This window comes from Balaenoptera acutorostrata, chromosome 16 (genome assembly GCF_949987535.1).
Source record: "Balaenoptera acutorostrata chromosome 16, mBalAcu1.1, whole genome shotgun sequence".
NCBI lineage: Eukaryota > Metazoa > Chordata > Mammalia > Artiodactyla > Balaenopteridae > Balaenoptera > Balaenoptera acutorostrata.
Window position 1 is genome coordinate 13,888,171 of NC_080079.1, and position 14,853 is coordinate 13,903,023.

The 14,853-nt window shown below is 52.5% G+C and overlaps 1 protein-coding gene across 1 annotated transcript; it reads right to left on the reverse strand.

Annotated features, from left to right (window-relative positions):
• Window positions 1-544: 544 nt before the first annotated feature.
• On the reverse strand, window positions 545-11,570 carry KCNK18 (potassium two pore domain channel subfamily K member 18). The gene is made up of 3 exons (XM_007173351.1): window positions 11,351-11,570; window positions 8,849-8,977; window positions 545-1,338 (listed from the first exon to the last, which is right to left on the reverse strand). Exons 1-3 carry the CDS (start codon window positions 11,568-11,570, stop codon window positions 545-547), a joined length of 1,143 nt encoding a protein of 380 aa, XP_007173413.1.
• Between the last annotated feature and the right edge of the window lie 3,283 nt (window positions 11,571-14,853).

Consider the following 14,853-nt stretch of genomic DNA (forward strand, 5'->3'; position numbering starts at 1 on the left):
CCGAATCTGGCAATCAGGAACTATCCCAGGCCCCTGTGAACACAGGTGACAATTCCTCTCAGTGCCATCAGTGTATTTTACAAGGGCTGGGATTGGGCCGATCCCATTCATGCAGTCATTCAAGAAAAGAGGTGGCTCAGACTAGCTCTGTTTCATCAAGGGTAAAAGGGGAGCAGCTCAGGAAGATTTTAATTTAGCTGAAAGTACAAATTGCAAAAACAAAAGGTAAATTTTTTCTCATGTTGCAAGAAATCCAGTGACATCTGTAAGGTGGTTTCATCTACATTAGGTGGGGCTTTTGAAAAATGAAGACAGGGCAATTAATTGAACTTTGGAGGATGGTGACAGTTTTTGTCTAATGTCCTGATAGGAAGGGCATTGGCCACATTTCTGCAGGGCCTCGAGACTGAAATCAGCTGTCATGCAGGGTGTCACTCTGAGGCCTCAGGTGACAGGCTGCAGAGCCACCAGCTCTAACTACACTGTCCCAAAAAACAAGACAGCCAGCTGGGCCGGCATCATCACACGAGAGTCGATGGAGACTTCACTTTTTAAAAGGATTGTAACACTTCCCATTTGCAAAGAACAGCATGACATTTTTGTAGATGTGAATCAGCCTGTTTTGCACCAACTTGAAAGCCATGCACACAATCTCCATCCCAACGATGATATAAATGGAGAAGAAGAAGAAGAAGTGAGGGTGTTCTAAAACAATGTCCTCAAACCCAATGGTGGTCAGCGTGACAAAGCAGAAATAGAAGGCATTTTCGAAGTTCACCTGCTTCTCCCAGATGGGGAGGATGGCAGCTGCACAGGAAAGGTAGGCGAAGACCACGAGGGCGATGATGGGGAAGGCGATGTCCAGCCTCTCCACCTGCCTCCCCGCCTCATCCAGGTTGTTGATGATGGAGTACGAGAGTCTCCCGGACACCAGCTCAGGACACGAAGAGCTCCTCTCCATGGCCTGAGGGGGCACCTGCAGTGTGTTCCCTTTCTCTTGTGCTAGAAGTCTCTCGAACAGCTCCATGTTGCTGCTTGGGATTGAGGGGGCAGGTTTGGGGCCCGGGAGCTCTGGGTCATTGATGGCAATCCTCGGAATGGCTCTGTCTACGGGATTGGTGTCAGGTCTTCTTTCGCAGGGGGGTCCAGAGTGCCACTTGGGAAGGGGAGGGGGGAGGAAAGGGAGTTTTTGGAATTGGTGGTAGGACATGGCTAAGATGGCTGCCAGGATGTCGCCTGTGTCTGTGAGGACCAGGAACATCACGGGGATGCCCAAGAGAGCACAGAGCATGCACAGGTACTCGCCGAGCCTGGTGACAGGGTAGGTGTTGCCGCAACCTGAAAAAGAGGGCAGAGCCCGGGACTGCCGGCTGCTCTTCCCCCTCCCCTGCTCAAAAAGCTTTAAAGAGACCTTCTGCCATTTCCTTTCCCTGGCATATGACATCTTACATAACATGTTTAAAAATATTCATCGTAAAACTTTCATCCACTTGTCTGACATTAGGTCTGCTTTGCTGGGGGAGCAGGAGGTGAAACCCAGCTTCTCTTTAGGATGAGGGACGACTCATGTCCAGATCTTGGACCCGCAATGTCCTTGGCAGGAGACAACCCCGTGTTTGGGAGGAGCTGACTGCCTTGCATTTTGCCATTTCTGAGCACCTGAAGGAGGATGGGCCCAGCTCACCTGGAGGGCTAGGAAGAGCACAGGTGACAGGACATGTGGGCTTTGCAAACACAACCCTCACCTCCATCATCCTCCATGAAGGCGCCGGTTTTTACGAAGCCACCCTTGTCCTTCCTGGGGTGTCTGGGCCTCTGTGTTTGTTTCTATATAATAGGCAATTATTATGTGCCAGTGGCGTGTACAGCAGTACAGTGTGTACAGCACGGTGTTTGGGACGGCGGAAAGCGAGACAGTGACTAAAATACAATGGCTGCCCTCAGAGCCATTTGTGACTCAGTGGGTCAGACGTGTTCATAAACCAGAGTGAAATGTTGAGGACCCCAGCATCTAGAATCTTACCCACCTCGTCTCCAACTCCAGCTCTGCCATTTACTAGAAAGTTACGTGACTGCTCACATTTTCGGATGTCTTATCTGTAAAATGGAGATGACAATACCTGCTTTGTCTATTGACCAGCTGGAAGGATTACAAGAGACCAGCACCTCACACACAGTGAGCGTGTCGTTCTCGGGAGGTTGGTGTCCTCATTCTAATAGCTGTTTTTTTTGAGCATTTACCGTGAGTTGGGTATTAACCAGCCTTCATCGGTAGGTATTATCACCATTACAGATGGGGAAACTGAGGCTCAGAGAAGTGAAGTGACTTAGCCAAGAGCATACGTGTGATAAAGTGTGGAGTTGGGGGTCAAACCCCCAGCGCCATCCAGTTCCCAAGCCAGCTCCCTCCGCTGGGTCAGGAGCACCGAGGGGGTGGGACCCTCCCTCCAACCATCAAGAACAGGATTGTCAAGCAAAGAGAGGATGAAGCCTCCATGCTCTTCAGGAGCCCCCTCCTTCCATCACCCCAGCCCCCCACCCCCTCGTGTCTAGAGAGGGCGGGATCAGAGGGATGTCGAACCCCACAGCGCAAGTCGTTGGATCTTCTGGAGTGGGCAAGCTCACTGCCTTCAACAAAAAGGGAGAAGCTTCTGTATTTAATGCCTATGTTTAATTATTGGTGTCATAAAGGATGACTAATACAGAAAAACCCAGCCTAATTATGTAAATTAATTGGAAGGCAATTCCCAGGCTGGCTCAGCCCCAACCTCCTCCAGGGCTGCAGCTTCCTGTGCAAACTCTGGCCTCAGCTTCCGCCCTCCGGGCATACGCACAGGATCAGGCTGCCCATCTTCAGCAGGGTTCTGGAAGAGGGCTGTGGCCCTCACCAGGTCCCATCGCTGTGCACCCCTCCCAGGGCACTCCACGCCACCCTGACTGCGTCCATGAGGTACCATTTGACGGCAGGGGTGGTGAACTCTCTGTGCATTCATATTGTTTGTGCACGTGCGTGCTTACTGCATGCACTGAGACACAGTGGTGAGCACAGCAGATATGAATTGCATAACCACCCTCGTGAGTATGCAGTTACAAGTGGAGGTCAGTAACAAGATGTGTAAGAGCAGACCAACAGATTAGAACAAAGGCATCCCTCCTGGATTTGCATTTATTGAGCACCTACGCTATGCCAGACTTTCATGGGTGGGATTGGGATACAATGAGGAACAGGCAGAGGTCACGCCCTCTGGGGGCTCCTAATCGAGCGGGAAGCAAAGCCTTGAACTCAGCTCCCCACCTGTGCAACAGGACCCAAGGGCACCAGGCTCAGGAGTGAGCCTGCACTGGCTAAGCCTCCCATCAGAAACCCGAGGCTGTTCCGCAGGGCCGGACGTTCTGAGGGGGCGCGCAGGGTGTCTGTTGCCTCTCTTTCCCTTCCCCGTTCCCTGCAGGTCTCCAGCAGCAGCTCAGCCCTCCCCTCAGGGAGAGGAGGCTGCAGAAGTGACCTCAGGACAGCATCGTGTCCAGGCTTCAGTGAAAGCCCAGAACCACGAAGGAGATGGGGGTGGGGTGGGGTCTCAGGGAGAGGGAGGGGGTTGGGGACAGAGGGGGGCCCTGGAGAGGATGACCAACGGCCCAATGTGCCCAGGACTGAAAGTCTCATGTTCTGGTAAACCCTTAAATGCTAAAACCATGGCAGCCTCGGGCACACCAGGGAGTGGCTCGCTCTAGCCAGGGTGATTGTGGAGGATGAGGAGAGATTCTCCAGAGCGGGGAAGAGAAGAGAGGAGGGAGCCTGGAGCCCCTCGTGGCGGGGCAGGAGCTCAGAGAGGCCTGGCCATGGGGTCTCAGGAGCCTAGGCCCCGGTGTCAGCAAATATCCCTGCTCCTGAGCTTGTCACAGGCCTTGCAGTCCTTAGGGGGTGTCAGCAGCAGGGCCCGGGGGCAGGCAGCCACCCCGTTTTCCAGATGTTGCCTGGAAGCCCCCAGCTCTCGTGCGCCCCTAGGAAAGTCAGGAGAGGCTCCCCAGTGGAAGCCACCCCCAGCCTCCAGGATGGAGTCCCAGGGCGAGATCTATTTTATTTAAAGAAAAGAATATCACACTTCTTACAGGATTTATGGAGTAATGTGCCTTTTAGAGTCAGAATTCCCCGCATAGCAGAACCCCTAATGCTGGCAACCACAGTCGTTACTGCATTTAATGGACAAGGAACAGGGAAGTCAGGTGACACGCCCGGAGTCGCACAGCCCACAGCCTGTGGGCACCCCTTGCCTGAAGACCTCCCTCCACACGCACGCTCTCCTTGGCAAAGGTGGGTTTAGTGGATTATAAACAAAGTCACTGTGGCTGCCTCTGGAATAGGCTTACAATCCAGAGGACACGCCACATTGCAGAGAACGCATCAAGGAAGTAAGTCTCAGAGAGCACAGGCCCCTATGAAGGAAATGCATTGCCTACCCAACTACTGAATGCTAAAACGCATAATGGAAAATCATATTATTTCTTATAATGCATGCCGATATTCCATCAGTCCACGCCACTTAGCCTGTGAGTATTTAACAGCCCGTACACATCCTAATCCAAGGGGGTTGATCCAATTGGGAATGACTGGGGATTGACCAACCTCATACCTTTCAGGGGTCCCTTTTGCAGCATCAAGGCCAGGTGCATTTCAGGTGACCCAGAGATGCAGGGCAGGAAGCAGTATTACCAGCAGGACCATTATTGATTAGGGGCAGCGACGAACCTTCCCCAATCCTCTTCCAATTGTAATCACTGGATGGCTTGATGTCTTAATGGACTTGTACCATGAGTGGCAGCATCGTTTTCTTGGGATATAAACCAAGCTAATGCATTTCCATTAGGTCAGTGGTTCACAGCCTGGACTACCATTAGAATCACCTGGAGGGCTCTGAAAACTACTGATGCCTGGGTCTGTCCCTTGTAAGTCTGACGTGATTGGTGTGGGGTCCAGGCATGGGGGCGTGTAAAAGATATCCAGGCAAATCTGATGTGCAGCCTGGCCTGAGAACACTTGCCCCAGGAGGGTGCTTCTCAAACATCTACGTGCATCAGAATCACCTGAAGAACTGGCTAAAACACAGATCACTGGTCTCACATCCATAGTTTCTGACTCAGTAGATCTAGCATGGGGCCTGGAAATTAATTTGTATCTCTAACAAGTTCTCTCTGGTGATGCTCACGCCACTGGTCCAGGGACCACGCTTTAATAACCATTGCATTACATCAGTGGTTCTCAACAGGGGGCACTTTTGCCCCCCAAGGGCCATTTGGCAATGTCTGGAGACGTTTTTGGCTGTTGCAACTGGTGAAGACAGCAGGGGAAAAGGTGGGTGCCTCTGGTGGGTAGAGGCCAGGGATACTTCCAAACATCCTACAATGAATGCAAGGGACAGTCCCCGCCACAGAGAATCCTCTAGTCCAAGATGCCAATAGTGCCAAGGCTAAAAAATGCTGCCTTAGATCAGTCCCCTTTTGTTCTTGAGAAAAAACCTAACGAAACCCGATACTCTCAAGCCCGTTTGCTTCCAGTCTCTTCCTTGCGCCTGCTGACCCCCTGTAACTGTTGTTCCTCAAAGAATTCCCTGGGAGCTCTGGGGTCCCTGAAAAGGCCAGCTGTGCCCTGCTTCTACCCTGCTCGAAACGACTTCCCTCCTAGAGCCCAAGGTCACTGCTGAATGGGACAGTCACAGCACTTACCTCGTGGGGCTGTCATGAGAATTAAACAAAATCATGCATATAAAGCACATTGACACAACGCCTGGCGCTGGTAAGTGCTCAGTAGTGCAGCTATTAAGTTACTGTAATTCTTTCTGCTCCTGACCTGTCCCTGCTTGGATCAACATTCAGGTGAATGAGACCAGTTCTGAAAGAAACCACGTGGGGGCGCCCTTGGACACAGGCATATGTGCCCATTTAAGAAAGTGTGTTGCAGTAGGCACAGGTCGTCCACCCAGCAGCCATTCCCCCATCTTTCCCTGGAATGCCGCTGCTCTCTCACCTGATTTAGAGATAGATACGATCGGGTGTAAGTCATCCTGGTAATCCGATCCCCTTGCCAGGGACTTGCTTGGGGGGTGGGAGGCTTCCAGGAAGAGTTTCTTGCCGATTATGACAGCCAGCCTTTTCTCTATCTATGAGATGCAATTATGCCCGGACGGGAAGTGGACCTTGGTGACCATCTTGTGACCCGCTGAGCAGGACGGAGAGAAGCTGATAGTCAATGTCACAGCTGAGCGGCACATCAAGCAGCCTGAGAGCTGTCCCCCACCGGACGTCCTACTTGGGAGGTGACACATTTTCCTTGCAGTTTAAGCCAACTGGGTTGGGTTTTCTGTCAGTCGCAGCTGATCCTCACGCTGACCCTCAGAGGCAGGTCTGGGAGGAGTTATAGGTTAGGGAACAAGGCTCAGACGGGCTAAATTGCTCACTGGAGGTCACACAGCTCTGGCCCAAGGTGGCTGGCCTCCAGAGTCTGCAGCTGGCCACCGTGCTCCACCTCTACCCCGAGTGTGAGGGGACCCCGGGACAAGCGCCCAGCCACGGCCCTCGTGAGCTCAGGCCCCCCGGGGATCGGTATTCTCTTGAATTGATGCTCTCTTGAATGAAGATGGGGCCCCAGTACCTTTCGCTGCCCAAGAGGGGCAGGGGCTGAGCAACGAGTCACACTCCTGGTGGGGACGCTGACCCAGGAGCCCCTGACCCGTGGCCAAGGGCAGCTCCACCACCTCCACTCCTGTGACCCCCTCACCACCAGCAGGGGTGGCTCCTGCCAGGCCTGGCTCGGCCCCTGCACCTGGCCCACCCTGCTGCCGCCCCGCAGAGGGAAGCTGGGGCCCTTAGTTACTAGAAGGTCCTCCGACGCTGGCCCAGGGACACGGTGCCTGAGTGCAAGACCAGCCCCGCTTCTCACAGCCCGCCAGCCTCAGTGGTCTCTTCCTCAGAGGGGCCTCTAAGCCCCAGAGCTTTGCCTGCTGCCTGGCTGGAAAGCTCTCTCAGCCTTCTTTGCCTGGTTAATCTCCACAGATCCTTCCACTCAAAGGTCACTTCCTCAGACAAGCCTCTCCCCCATCCCCGAACATCAGGCCCACCCTCCCCCCGTCCTGTTTCACCCACTTCCACAGCCCGAGCTTCTCCTCTAGAGCACGTCTGTGTGCTTAGCTGGCCATTGTCCCCGCCGCCATCAGACTCGGAGGCCCAGCAGGGCAGGGAGGCATCCAGCTAGGTGAGCCCCATGCCAGGCACAGAAAAAGTCATGTACCCGGAGAGGCAGTGGGGTTCCAGGTTAAGACCCAGACAGCCTGGACCCAGACAGACATGAGCTGTGCCCCCTGCAAAAACGGTGGCCCTGCCTTGCCTCAGAGAGTGGGAATAATAACAACAGCTGCCTCGGGGTTGTTGCGAGGTTTGAATGGGCTAATCATCACAAAGAACTTAAAAGGGAGCCTGATGAGCCTTAAATACACATGCGTTAGCCAGCACAGCCACTGCTGTCTGCTGTTGAAATCATAGGCGTTCGGTATTTGTGAAGGAAGGAAAGAAGGAAGGAAGGCAGGAAGGAAGGAAGGCAGGCAGGCAGGCAGGCAGGCAGGCAGGGAGGGAGGGAGGGAAAAAGCAAAGGCCATCTCCACAGCCCAGTTCCAATGTCCGGTGTCACACAGGAGCCCACCGTTTGTGCAGCCACCGAGAGGAGGATGTGTGGCTTTGAGGGTCCACAGAGCCCATTTTAAAACGTGCAAGTGGTCACTGTAGGGAAGCAGCTCTGCCTCCACACCTTCCCCTCTGCCCAGGGCTCCGGAAGGGACTTCGTTGGGACAGTGTCTTGCACAGGAGTGTCTTTCCCTGCTTGGAGGCTGGAGACACGTATAAAGCAAGTGCAGGGAACAGGGTGAGGCCAGCTCCTTCCTCTCCCCAAGTCCTTCCCTTCTGAGCACTGTCATCCACTCCAATGGGACACAGGAATCTGAGCGGCCCCTGCTTCCAGGTGTAGCGAGGCTCTCCCTGGGGCTCCCCGAGCAGGGGTAAGCAGAGTCTCCACAGCACCCCACAGACCTGCAAAGCTGGCAGCCTAGTTTGGGGAAAGAGCACTGGACCTGGAGTGTCAACAGCTCTCGTGGGCACCAGCTCCACTCACTGCGTGACCTTGGCCCCTGACATCACCTCTCTGGGCTTGGGCTCCCTGACCTGATTCACTGTGGGCTTTAAAGGAGGCAGCTTAGCACGGCCCCTGCAGGCAACTGTTAGCTCTCCGTAGCGCTGCAGCTCCCCTTCCTCCTCTGCCCTATTGTTGGCGCTTCCGGTCCTGCTCTGGCACACCGTCCTCCCCCTCCACGCCGTGCCCTCCTCCATTCCCTTGGAGTCAGCTGCCATCAATATGCTGGTGACTCTGAAACCCACTCCCCAGCCCCAAGGCTGGGGTAGCTGTGCTCCCGCGATACCCTGAGCACATCACACGGACCACGTTTGGCTGCCCCTGAGTCCAGGAACCTGGGCAGGCAGGTACCCGGCAGGTTGTGTTTTGTACAAGAGCGCTCACTGGGAGACAAGAAGAAGCCGAAACGCAGCCACACCTCGCTCACTGGGGCCTTTGCCCCGGGGAATGGGGCTGTGCCCACCTGAAGGAAGGGTATTCTTTTCTCATTCGCACAAATGGGCCAGTGGGAGCCCTGCTCACTGCCGTCTCCCTGAGCGCAGGGTAGGCACTCCACAGCTGTTTCTTGCACTAAATGAATTGAACACTTCAGCATCCCCACCGAGGGTCCTCCTCCCCCTCTCCCCTGCGCCCACCCCCAGCTTTCTGTCACAGGCCTGCCCTTGCCCCTGGACTTACCCACTGTGCTGATAAATGTGCAGCAGAAAATCAGTGAGCTCAGGAAGGACCAGTCTGCAGACCCGCTAAACCACTGGGGCTTCACCTTCTGCAGCAGCTTCCCGAGATCCCGCTTCCTGCCTTCCTCAACTCCAGAAAGAGACGACCAGCGTGAGAAGGTTACACCCTTTAAAACAGGTCCCGCCCAGGGGGAGGGGTGTCTTCCCCAGGGACCACGCCCCCTGCCTTGTGGCCCTCATCAACACCAAATGGAGGATCTCAGAGCCCTTTGTTCAGTGTCTCTGCAGTTTAGGTACTGCTCCAGCACCTACAGAGGTTAGGAGGCCACGTAACCCTGTGTGCTGAGCACCCAAGAGAGAGGCCCACAGGGATCCGGCCTGAGCTCAGCCATGGAATTGCCCTGTGGCCTTTCTGAACTTTCTGAGCCTTGCAAAGGGGCCTACTAACTTCTGCTCTGTCTCTTTCACCGGGTCTTGAGAACTGAAAGAAAAAGGCTTTTATGAAATGCAAGCTCTTGCGTGATTGCAAACCATATCCACTCCTGGAAGTCATTAAGCCTGATGGAGTGCGGTGATCATACTGGGATCAGCTGGCTGAGGACGCCTGGGAAGAGTTGGCGGAAGCAGGCGTGGGGGCCCTGGTTTCTCAGGGAGGTGTCCAAATGGTACCTTTGGCCTGGCAGCCAGTGGGTTTTAGGGATCCCGGAAGTCACCTGCCAGCTGGCACAGTTGTAAGAAGATGTCACAGAGCCTGGCACAGCAGGAAGTCACCACTCGTTTGAATGGGCACCAACCTGGGAGTCCAGACACCTGCAATCTAGACCCAATTCTGACCCTGACTAGTTCCTGTAGCCGTGGACAAGAGGCTTCTTTCTGAGCCTCACTTTCCCCATCGGGGAGGCAGCATGACATGGCTTTGGAATCTAAATGCCTGGGGTTGAATCCCAGGCTCCATTTTCTAGTGGGTGACCTTGGGCAAGTTGTTTAACTCCCAGTGTCTCAGTTTCCTGATCTGTAAAAGGGGGACAATTCATATCCACCTCCTAGGGTGGGTGTGAGGATCAAGTGAGATAGCGCATGAAAAACACCTGGCACAGGGTCTGCACTAACCAGCACTTACTGAGCATTTTAATCTCCAGTGAAAATCAGTACAAAATGCGGATGGACCAGCTCTGTTTTCCTATACCATTCTGTGCATCAGAATCACCCAGGAAACTTTTTAAAAATAAGATTCCCAGCCCAGTCCTGGAGATCCTGATTAAGTGGGTTTGGGGAAGAGCCTGGGAATGCATATTTTAGACCAGCTCCTTGGATGATTCTGATGCGTGGCCAGGTTTGGAAAGCCCTCAACATGTTGACAGTCTGGACCCAGTGATGGCTCAGAGTGTCTGATGGCAGACGGCATCTCCTGGGTCATCTGAGTAGGCTGTGTCTGTCTGGCACAGATGCAGAGAGAAGGAGTAGGACCCTCTATGGAGAGGAGACTCTGCCACCTGTGATCAGCCTCTGGTCTGCCCCCACTTAAAGGACCTCCCACAGGGTGGAGGGGTCATTACCAGCCTGGCTGAGGACCTGTCATACCATGGGACCCTGTTCTTCCCTTGAACTTTAGAGTCTGTTTTTCCTTTGTCTTTTATTTACTCTCTATTATTTTATCTTGCTCTGTTGAATGCATCTTTCCAAGCTTTAGGGGACAGTATGGAAATAAGTGACAAATACGAATGAAAAGCAATAAGGACATATATAAAGTGCCTTGTGCCTTCCAAGAGGCTTCACGTCCATTACCTCATCTGCTTCCCACAGGGTCCCTGTGATTGGTGGGCCTGAGATTGTGGGCCTTCTTCTCCCTGGCAGACTGAGACCCAGAGAGGGCAATCTGCCCCAGATCACACAGCAAGCTGGGAGAGCAACTGGGACTGAAACCAGGACCCAAGTTCTTCTCACAACACCTCCTTCCTCCCCTGAGTCTGACCACAAAAAAAGGCCACTTGAAACAAGAAGTAGGAGAGCAGGGGGCAGGCTACTATCTTGGCAGTCCAAGCCCAATTTGGATTGTTCCTTGAATTCCAGTCCTTGTAAACTGAATCATGGGGTGGGGCAGGCAGATCTGAGGACCAGCCTAGGAACCCACAGCTCCAGATCTGGTCACCCATCCACCCCACCCCACCTCATCAAATCTCCAGCAATCCATCCTCCTCAGAGTCTGCCGGTCTGGGTAGGGCTGGGAGCTGAGGCAAAGGGAAGGGAGCACCCGCTGGGTGCTCAGCACTTTCCCTACATTCTTTACATCAACCCTGAGAGGCCGTCCATTATTCCCACCCCCATTTTACAGAGGGGAAAACTGAGGCCCAGAGAGAAGTCACTTGCTTAAGGTTGCCCAGGAATGGGCAGGATGCAAGCAGAGGGCTCCCAGACTCAGCTTCCTACAAGGCAGTTCTCTGCTCTCTGGGGCCTGCCTATACCCAGAGAGAAAAGGTCCGCCCTGCCCAGGTACGCCACCTACCTGTTCTGTTGCATTTCAAGATGTCACAGAGCTTCTCCAGGAACTCCTCAAACTCCGGGTCATCTGCCCCCAGGTCCTGGCTGCCCTCAATGGCTGAGAAGAGCGCGGCACCCACCAGCGCGTACGTCACCAGGGAACAGTGGAAGCAGAGGCGAGGGAAGATTTTCTTCAGGGCCTCCCAGCAGCACCTCCTATCTTGAGGCGGCCCCGCAGCCTCCATCCTCCCAGGAGTGGGCAGGACAGGAGCTGCTGGAAGAGGGAGGAGCCCAGAGGTCCCGCCAGGAGGAGGAGGGGGAGTGCCCCGAGAATGGCCCGGCTCCAGCGCTAAGTGGATGGTGCCAGAACTTCCCCCAAGGACTTGGGAAGCAGGCGGCACTCCTTGCGCGTTCAGTTCCTGAGAGTTTTTCAGATAGCGCGCCCCCTAGTGTCTCAAATTAATATTGATCCACCAGGCAGGTGCGCTCCCGGCAGCCTGGCCAGCCCGAGAGCTGACCTTCAGAGGCTTTGGGAGGAATGCGTGGTGGTTGCCTTGTGCTTTGGCCTTTCCCATCCCAAAGTTGCGCTTTTGACTCCAGGTACCAAATGTGACTTCTGGCTTTTAGTCAAGTGATCATCCTTCCTGGGGGTTGTCTGTGGTACCCTGACTCTTGGACAGGTAGAAATAATAGTAATTAGTGCGGCCAGAGCTCCACAGTTTACAAATGGCCTTTATTCTGTGTGGATCTAATTATTGGTCCCAATTCTTCATTCCCCTCTAGCATACCCAGACGTGCCTTGGCCTCAAGGTGGGCAGAGCATACTTTCTTCTTAGCATTGGTCTAGGCCATGTGACTTGCTCCAGCCAATCAGGTGTTAGCAGACATGACGTAAGCAGGGACCTGAAAAGTGAACGTACAATGGAATGGCACTTGCTCCCCTGTGCCTTGCCTCTGCCACTAGGGAAAAAAAAGTGCCCCACATGGTGGATGTGGAGATGTGTGGGGGTTTAGATCCCCCTTCATGAAAGGTTTCTCCATGCAGCTTCAGGGAGCATGGTTCCTGACAGCCTCCAGCTATTCGTTCTTTCGGGGTTTGCTTCAGCTTTCAGGCCCTGTTCTCCGGGAAGCCCTTGTCCAATGGCTGAGCAAGGTGGGGTACAAGAGCTTAACCATTTCTGCCGCCTGCCAGACTCCTCCAACATGAAATCTTCGCTCTCTGTTGGTCTGCCAGAGATTTTGCCAGGTCTGCATCGTGATATGAAGGTTCCCCTTGTCCCATCCTGTTTCCTCCCTTCTCCTTTACTTCCCAATAAATAGAGCTTTTGGATGCCTTACTCTATCTGTGTCTGCTTCGCAGAGGATCCAACCTGCAATAGTGGGCAACGGGAGTGACCTGAGAGAGCAGGCTCTTAAATGGGGTTTCAGCGCTGGGTCGCTCAGTACCCACTGGTAAGGAGATGGCGTGCAGGCAGCTCTTGGCTCAAGGTGGCCATCCAGTTGTTACACTTTTGGCAATGGTGAGCTGGGATGGTGTGCAGGTGCAACAATTCAGGCATTTAAAACATAGGGGAGGAATGATAAATATAAGGCTAAGTTTGGATGGTTATTAGGAAGTTGCATTGATCCCCTGAAGGCAAACTTAGAAAGGGAAGTTAGTAGGACAAAGTGAAGGCAAACTTAGAAAGGGAAGTTAGTAGGACAAAGCACGGCCTCCACTGCAGTTAAACTCAGGACGGCAACTGATTTTCGTTGTCTCCTTACTTCACTATTCATTCTAAATTCTCCTTGCCCTCTGCCACCTCTTTTACTGCTTTCAATGGATTTCCCAATGGCATGACCCAAATTCTCATTCCTGAAGGGTCTGAGTCCTTGGTAACCACAGCCTTTCCAGGTTGGACTTGCTTGTGTTTGTCCATTGGGTCACCTGATTGCCACCCATATTCCTCCCTGCTCCCATTGTGTGAAAGCCTTAATATGGGGTATAGTGATTCCTCCTACTTTATTCTTCTTTTTCAAGATTGTTTTAGCTACTTTAAGGACCTACTGTATAGCACAGGGAACTATACTCAATATCTTGCAATAATCTATAAGGGAAAATAATCTGAAAAAGAGCATATATATATATATATATACATATATGTGTGTATATATATAACTGAATCACTTTGCTGAAACTAACACAACATTGTAAATCAACTATACTTCTAAACAAAAGGCCTTTCTATATGTTTTTAAATAATCTTATCTATGTCTACATAAAACCTTACTGGGATTTTGATAGGAATTGCATTAAACCTATAGATCAATGTGGGGAGACTTGACCTCTTACCATGTTGAGCCCTCCACTCCGTGAACACAGTATGTCTCCTGTCTGTCTCTCCTGGCCATTGCTTTTGAACAACACCTTAGCGTGTGCCCATTATTCTTTACCCAAGTCAAGAATCAACATTGTAAGATAACAATGCATAAGTCATTTGTTATTTGTTATGTAATGCATTCTGAGTGCTATTTAATGTGTTTAGGGGCAATGTTAATGGATGAAAGTATTAGATGGTAGAGGTCAGAAAGTGTGTTTGTACTCCTCTTTTTAAGTCTTTTTAGAAGACATATTTCAACATCTAGAATAGTCTAGAGAATAACAGAACCTGTGTACTCATCACCCTTGATGATAGGCATCATGATGTAATGCACCTTCTGGAGGTAGACTGATTGCTGGGAAGAGAAGGACCCTGTGATGGGCCACAAACTGACAGTAAGTGAGCTCCAGCTCATTGGCCAGATTATCTAGCTGCATGTCACTCAGTGTGTGTGTACAAGAGTCTTTTCACCACATTTCGGCCAATGTGATGGTGGCAGAAGGAATGGGTAAGAACCCACAAGAGAAGGGGACTCTTGTGGATAAAGTCAGGGCCATGAAATCCAGCCACCACTCTCCACTACATGAAACACCTTTGAAGTGATCTGAGTTTCTTTTGTCTTTAGAAAGGAGAAATTTTCCTACAGTCCCATAGGTTATCCAGACCCTTTTCCTAGGAAGGAAGTGAGACAGGGTAGCTACAGGCCTCTTCCTGAAGCCTAAATCTCTCTCTTAATGAGGCATCAGATGGACCAGACAAGAAGCCATTCCTGGGTCGGCTAGAGACTAGATTATGTGAGGGAAATTAAAATCCCAATGTCCATCAAAGGAGAGGATGTAGATACATGGGTTTATGCACTTAAATATAGTGAGGGATGAATTACAAAGTGAGATGCAAACACTATGTGGCTTAGGGAGTCGGAAGAAAGAGGGATGCTGTGAGCTCGAGTGGCCCCAGCAGCCCTCATGAAAGAGAAGAATTCAAAATACATCAAAGGGGACTTCCCGGGCTTCCCTGGTGGCGCAGTGGTTGAGAATCTGCCTGCCAATGCAGGGGACACGGGTTCGAGCCCTGGTCTGGGAAGATCCCACATGCCGCGGAGCAACTAGGCCCGTGAGCCACAATTACTGAGCCTGCGCGTCTGGAGCCTGTGCTCCGCAACAAGAGA

What these genes read in the sequence shown, in the direction of transcription:
- KCNK18 (XM_007173351.1), bottom strand. Translation starts at nt 11,570, where the DNA reads ATGGAGGCTGCGGGGCCGCCTCAAGATAGGAGGTGCTGCTGGGAGGCC. An exon ending in CTTGAAATGCAACAGAACAG is followed by an intron (nt 8,978 to 11,350) that starts GTAGGTGGCGTA and finishes CTCTTTCTGGAG; the next exon opens with TTGAGGAAGGCAGGAAGCGG. An exon ending in CACATTTATCAGCACAGTGG is followed by an intron (nt 1,339 to 8,848) that starts GTAAGTCCAGGG and finishes CCTCTTTTTCAG; the next exon opens with GTTGCGGCAACACCTACCCT.